The 7687-nt window shown below is 38.9% G+C and overlaps 1 protein-coding gene across 1 annotated transcript; it reads left to right on the forward strand.

Moving 5' to 3' along the window:
* The first annotated feature begins 874 nt into the window (after positions 1–874).
* Positions 875–1828, forward strand: OR10A5 (olfactory receptor family 10 subfamily A member 5). Its single transcript, XM_038568181.1, has one exon. It carries the CDS (start codon positions 875–877, stop codon positions 1826–1828), a length of 954 nt encoding a protein of 317 aa, XP_038424109.1.
* The last annotated feature ends 5859 nt before the right edge of the window (positions 1829–7687 follow it).

The raw sequence follows: 7687 nt of genomic DNA on the forward strand, positions 1-7687 counted from the left end.
ATTCACATATCCTTCGCTTCACATAATTACCTTCTGAGTGCGTATGTGTGTGTGTAAAGACATTTAAAATCTACTCTTGGCAACTTTCAAGTATTTACTGCAATATTGCTAACTACTGTCACCATGGTGTACATATATCCCCTTATTTGTTTTATAACTGGAAATTTGTGCCTTTTAATAATAATCACCATTTCCCCCAACTCCTAGCCCCTGACCACCATGAATCCATTCTCTGTTTCCATTAGTTTGGCTCTTAGACTCTACATATAGTGAGATCATATAGTATCTTTCTTTGTCTCACTTATTTTACTTAGCATAATGCCTTCAAGATCTATCCATGTTGTTTGCTGCAAATGGCAGGATTATCTCCTTTGTTGTGGTGAATGATATTCCTCTGTGTGTGTGTGTGTGCGTGCACGCGCGTGTGTGTGTGTTTGTGACATTTTCTTTATCCATTCATCCACTGATACATTTAAGTTGTTTCCATGACTTAGCTATGGTGAATAATGCCACAATGAACATGGGAGAGTAGATATCAACCACACCGCAAAGTTATTAAGTGTGCAGTAGTAAATGAGTGTGAGTAGATATAGTCTGATTTGTTTCAGCAAATATGGTAAAAAAAAAAAAAACAGGAAATATGTCATAAAAAGAGTAACAATAGGAAGTGATGAACCATTACACATTCCAGACTCAGGCTCTGGCCATTCTTCCTAGTGTCTTTATTCTTAGACAACGCAAGGCCCTTCACCTTCCAGCTAAGATCCTGACCTTGCCTCTTTTCCTTTCCAAAAGGGAGTCTGAAAAACAAACCCAGATTCTGACACTTACAATCAAGAATCTCTCTCCAAGACCACAGCCGGGATTCATTTCTATGGCTGGAGGAAACTGGACAAGAGTTGAGGAATTTATCCTCATGAGCTTCTCTTCTCTACCTACAGAAATACAGTCGTTACTCTTCCTGACATTCCTAATAATCTACCTGGTCACCCTGATGGGAAACACCCTCATCATTCTAGTTACTTTGGCTGACCCCATGCTGCACAGTCCCATGTACTTCTTCCTCAGGAACCTGTCCTTCTTGGAGATTGGCTTCAACCTAGTCATTGTGCCCAAGATGCTGGGGACCCTGCTTGCCTGGGACACAACCATCTCCTTTCTTGGCTGTGCCACACAGATGTATTTCTTCTTCTTCTTTGGAGTTGATGAATGCTTCCTCCTGGCCACCATGGCATATGACCGCTATGTAGCCATCTGCAGTCCCTTGCACTACCCAGTCATCATGAACCAAAGGACACGTGCCAAATTGGCTGTCGCTTCTTGGTTTCCAGGCTTTCCTGTTGCTACTGTGCAGACCACGTGGCTCTTCAGTTTTCCATTCTGTGGCACCAACAAGGTGAACCACTTCTTCTGTGACAGCCCACCTGTGCTGAGACTGGTCTGTGCAGACACAGCACTGTTTGAAATCTATGCAATTGTTGGAACCATTCTGTTTGTCATGACACCTTGCTTGCTGATCCTGTGCTCCTATACTCGCATTGCTGCTGCCATCCTCAAAATTCCATCAGCTAAAGGGAAGCATAAAGCCTTCTCTACATGCTCCTCTCACCTCCTTGTTGTGTCCCTGTTCTATGTATCTTTAAGCCTCACTTACTTCCGGCCTAAATCCAATAATTCTCCTGAAAGCAAAAAGCTGCTGTCATTGTCCTACACTGTTGTGACTCCCATGTTGAACCCCATCATTTATAGCCTGAGAAATAATGAAGTGAAGAATGCCTTTGGCCGGACCTTCCGTAAGGCTTTAGGCCTTAGAAACTGCATCTCATAGGCATTAAGAAATGAGAATAAAGTGTACTGAATGGGGAGCAATCAGTTTCCTATCTGGGCTTCCTCTGTCTCTCTTCCCATCTCTGTTGGGATGAAACTCAGCTGCTGAATGTCAGTGGGGGTGAAGAGAGCACAGAAGTAGATTAGAACTATTGCTACCACCTGAAAAACTCCTGTGCATTAGTTTTCTTATTGATACAGTGATGTTTTGACATTTCTATCAGCAATCCATTCTACATATTTTTACCTTGTTAATATGTGCCAATGTGACATACACTGGGATAAAATGAAACTGCTTATGGTATGAACTTGGAGACAGTAAAGTCATTTTGGCACTTTATCTTGTTTTGGATCAGTTCAATTTCATTCCTTTGGGAAAAAAAACCTATAGTCCTGTTTACATAATGTATTCATTTCATTTTGTCCACTTCTGAGGCCGTACTGGTATTTAAGGCTAGTTGGTATTTAACATGCATAGTGGAAAGTGGAAAGTAATCTCCATGCATATTCCTCTATAACCCCAAGAACCTTAATCAGTCCCTTCCTCAGGCTATTTTTCCCAGGTAATATTGTATTGCAAAAAATTATACTCAATATTATCAACTCAACACCAGTAAAGACTTTCCTTATTTGGCTGACAAATAATCTACTTAGAAACGTACTTTGCTTGAAGCCTCATAGTCATTTTTTATTTTTGTGAAGAAATTCTACTTGAGATATTCCATTTAATATTTTCAGATTTTTCTGTTGCTTTTTTGTGAGTTGGAGATAATTTTGATAAGTATTTAACCTAGAGATGTCTACATATATTGTATTCTTTAGCATGGAGTATCATAAAATAATAAACACAATGATTTACCATCTAATTTGATAATAGAGTGAGCTACACTCCACTGCACTTTTTTAAAGTTTTTCATTTTAATTTCATTTAGTTAACATATAGTGTTATATTAATTGCAGGTGTACAATATAATGATTCAACAATTCTATAGATCCTTTGGTGCTCATCACAAGTGAGCTTCCTAATCCCCATCACCGTTTAACCCATCTCCGTCCCCCGCTCCTCCCCTTCAGTAACCATCAAATGGTTCTCTATAATTAAAATTCTGGTACTTAATTATGTGTCTCTCTTTTTTCCCCTTTGCACATTTGTTTTGTTTCTTAAATTTCATATATGGTTAAACCATATGGTATTTGTCTCTCTGACTAACTTATTTCACTTAGCATTATATTCTCTTGCTCCATCCATGTCATTGCAAATAACAAGATGATTTAGTTCTTTTTTTGTGGCTGAATTACATATATATTTATGCAGCTTTGGTGAATACATGGGTTTGGTACCGAGCAGAGAGAAGATGCACATGGCACTCGAGTGTGAGGAAAAATAGAAATGAAGGTACATATATGCACACAAAATTTTGCCTCATTTGTTTGCTGACATTTATCTTCTACCACTGCAACCATTGCCATGAAGAACGTGACCATATTTCTGAAGAACATCACAGACATCATTGTGGAATGACAGAATCGGAGTCAAGCAAATTTTCAGTGCTGGATGCTGAAAATGAAGAAAAATATATTGAAAAGCTCTCACTGATATGGTGAAAATGAAAGATTATTGTATAATATATTACATATAATAATATATAATATATTATTAATAATTATAATAATTATCTATATATTTTATGTGTGTGAAGATGTGTGTGTATATATATATTTATATAACTTCTTTATTCATTCATCAGTTGTGAACACTTGGGCTGCTTCTATAATTTGGCTATTGTAAAAAATGCTGCTGTAAACATAGGGGTACAAATCCCTATAAACTATTTTTTTGTATTCTTTGAATAAATACTTAGTAACACTCCAGTCTTCTTTAAAATGTGACATTTGAGAGCCTCCTAGTGACTCAGTAGGTTAAACGTCCAAATCTTGATTTAGCTCAGGTCATGGCCTTAGGGTCGTGTGATGGAGACCCACATCAGGCTCCATGCTTAGCACAGGGTCAGCTTGAGATTTCCTTTCTCCAGCTCCCTTTGTCCCTCCCCCAACTTTTGTGCACTCTAAATAAATAAATAAATAAATAAATAAATAAATAAATAAAATCTTTAACAAAAAAAGAGATTCTCTCTTTCCCTCTCCCTCTCCCTCCACCCTGCCCTCTTATCATGTGCTAGCTCTCTCTCTCTTAAAATTTTTTTATAAATTTATTTTTTATTGGTGTTCAATTTGCCAACATATAGAATAACACCCAGTGCTCATCCCTTCAAGGCCCACCTCAGTGCCCGTCACCCAGTCACCACCACCCCCTGCCCACCTCCCCTTCCACCACTCCTAGTTCATTTCCCAGAGTTAGGAGTCTTTCATGTTCTGTCTCCCTTTCTGATATTTCGCACTCCTTTTTTCTCCTTTCCCCTTTATTCACTTTCAATTTTTTTTATATTCCCCAAATGAATGAGACCATGTATGTTTGTCCTTCTCTGATTGACTTATTTCACTCAGCATAATACCCTCCAGTTCCATCCACGTCGAAGCAAAGATACAGATAAAAGTTTTTTTAAATTAAAAAAATAAAATACAATGTGAAGCACCTGGGTGGCTCAGTTGGTTGGGTATCCACTCTTGATTTTGCTTCAGGTCATGATCTCAGGGTCGTGAGATCAAGCCCCCAGTCAGGCTCTATGCTCAGCAAGGAGTCTGTTGGAGATTATCTCTCTCCCTCTGTCTCTGCCCCCTGCCTCCACTTGCACGCTGTCTCTCAAAATAAATAATAAAATCTTTTGAAAATATTCCAAAATGTGATGTTTGAAGTTTAGTTCCTTTTCCCATTTTAATATGATGGACATGCACTGGTAATAAAATAAATGAATAAAATATTGAAGTGCAGAGATAACCATGACACTCTAATTGCTGTCAAGTAATAACTGCATTATTGTAACATTTTTAAATTTAATACCTATTCTTAGCAGGAGGCAGGGCCATGTCTACACTCATAACCTGAAGAAAGCTACCACAAGACTGGCTGATAAGATTGTGACCATTTCTCTCTGATATTCACTAATCCTGACTCCTGGAAATGTCTTTTTTCAGTTTTATTGGTTTGTAATTGGCACAGAACATTATATATTTCAAGTGTACAATGTAATGACTCCCTCTCTATATAGATTTCAAAATAATTACCACAATAAGTTCAGTTACCACCCATTACTTCACATTGTTACAATGTTTTCTTCTTGGGCATCACTGTGATTTTTAATACCCCCAAGCAGCAGATGAAAGTACAACTAATGTACGGTTCTACACAGCTTCTTAGCTTTGCTATTGTAGTATGAAAACAGCCATAATGCGTAAATGAATTTGCATGGCTGTGTTTTGATAAAACAATTCTGGATATCGGAATTTGAATTTCATATACTTTTCATGTGTCAAGGAATATTCTTCTGTTTTTTTTTTCTAACCATTTAAAAATATAAAAACCATTCTTAACTCATGAACTATATAAAGATCAGTGGAGAGGGATTTGGCCCATAGGTTATGGTTTGCTGACATGTGGGTAAAAGCATAAACTCTGAAGCTAAAATGCCTACATTTTATTCTGGTTCTGTCACTTGATAGCTTGATAATATTGGTCAGGTTATTGTTCACCTGTGTGCTTTACTTGCCTCTTCCATAAAGTGAAGATCATCATAACACCTATTTCTCCTTTTTCATTTTAGTTGAGAGGATTAAATGAGTTAACATATGTAAATTACTGTGGAAGAGTCCTGGGCACATAGTAGTTTCTATAGAAAGGTTAGCCATTATAATGATCTGATTATTGGTCTGGGTAGTGATGATGATGATGAGAATAATAGAAATTATGACATGTAGGAAAAACTGGAGGAAGATGAGGGTGGAGGTGTTAGTAAGAGTCAAACCTTGAAAAGTCTTCCATGCCAAAGAGTTTGAACACTATTTTATGCACAATATAGACCTGTTGAATGGTTCTCAGCATGAAGAAATAGTCAACTCTGTACTTGGAAAATATTACTTGGCAGTGGTGAGGAAAATGGGTAGTAAAGGAACACAACCTATAAAAGAGACACCAGTCAAAAGACCTCTGTAATTGGGGAGTAAAGAGATTATAAAACCAAAATTCAGCACAAGGAAAACCACTTCATCTAAGAACTAGAAGTCCTCCATCAATGGTTCGCAGAGCACGCATGCAGCAGAGCTGAAAGATAGGAATGAAATCACTGCTGCTCTGGACTGCATCCACTCCTGTTAGCTGGCAGGCCAACAGGGATTGAGCTTCAAAGCTGACCTGCTTGCCCAGAGGAGTTCATTAGGAGGTGTGGCTCTGCAGCCTGAGTTCATTAGCCCTCTCCCTGGATCTGATGCTACCTATTCACCTAAGCTTTCCCTCCAGGCCCCAGAGCAGGCCACTGGGAGCCTCAGTCAGTTGTGCTCCCTGAGCAGCAGTGTGCCTCATTAGTAACTTTTTAATGAGTCACAGGCTGTGACTGCTCATTAATAGGCTGGTTAGTCTGCAACCCCAGGGGTGGGGGAGAGTGAGGATGGAAGCCAGGGAGAACAGAGCTCAGCCTGCATCAGAGCTGCATCAGAGGGAGAGAGAGCTAACCCCCTTTTAGCAGAGACTCCTAGGCTTTCACTCTCAGGTCCCCAGGGTCTCCTCTGGCCCTCAGAGACTGATTCTGCAGATAGAGGTCCAGAGGGACCCAGGCCTTAGAGAGGAAGAATGACAACAGAGTCCAGTGATCCCAGACTCAGGCCAGAGATTCTTGAGGAAATCAAATGCTTTTCAGGTTTTCTTTGATGCTTGTGTAAATAGAATATTGTTCTTGGAACTTTTTGTCCTCTTGCTTTCCATAACCATGAATTTCCTTGCTGTCCCCCCAACCCCCGCCCCCCCATATCCAAGTGCAGATTCTTTCCTATTATTTCTCAAGTCCTTTTGAACTATACTTTGGGAGTTCAGAGGTTGGCCCTCTTCTTCTGTCTTCCTTGTGTACTATCTTAGACATCCCTTCCATTGCTGGGGTTTCAACAAATCCTGTGGAGATGAAGCCTCCTTGTGGAGATGAAGCTTGGGTAGTGGCTTACATCTCCCACTGGGATTATTGCTGGAGCCTCCTAACTGATCACCAGCCTCTAGTTATACTGCAGACTCACATATGCACCTCATTCTAATTCATCCTTCTTACTGTCTCTAGAGTTCTAAGTATACATGTGAAAATCTGTCATTTTCATGCTTAAAATCCCAACAATTCACCCTCATCGTTAGAATTAAATTAATTTTTATCATACAAGCCCCCTTATATTTCATCTTTACATAGTTCAGCTCTAGCTTATTTTTCCATTTTGGTTCTTTCCATAACTCAACCACATAGTTGCATGGATAGTCAACTACTGCCCTCTTGAAATATTTCCTCTTCCCCCTACACAATGTGTTTCTACTTTCTCTAAATTTAGTCTATTCCCAAGAATTTGCATTTTGAAAAACCTCAGTTCAAATTTCTTGTCTGCTATTTACCAGCTGTCTGTTTATGCAAATCACTCTAAATTTCTAGCCCATTGCTTCCTCATTTGTGAATGATGTGATAATACCTAAGACATGGATTTGATACAAAAATGACAATGAGAACAATGAAACCTACTGTGAAGGTGTTAAAACCAATCATCCTGTGGCAGCAGAGGCACCATGCAGGCAACCACATCTACTTGTATAAGTTTATGAGTTTATTCCTTAGTATTTCTTGCAGTTTAAAGTAGGATATCAAACATGCAGAATTCTCAATTAGTTTGCTACTAATTGTAACATAGGTAAATTGTTAGGTTCCCTCCTTTTCCCAGAAAG

Source organism: Canis lupus, chromosome 21, assembly GCF_011100685.1.
Source record: "Canis lupus familiaris isolate Mischka breed German Shepherd chromosome 21, alternate assembly UU_Cfam_GSD_1.0, whole genome shotgun sequence".
In the NCBI taxonomy this organism is placed as follows: domain Eukaryota; kingdom Metazoa; phylum Chordata; class Mammalia; order Carnivora; family Canidae; genus Canis; species Canis lupus.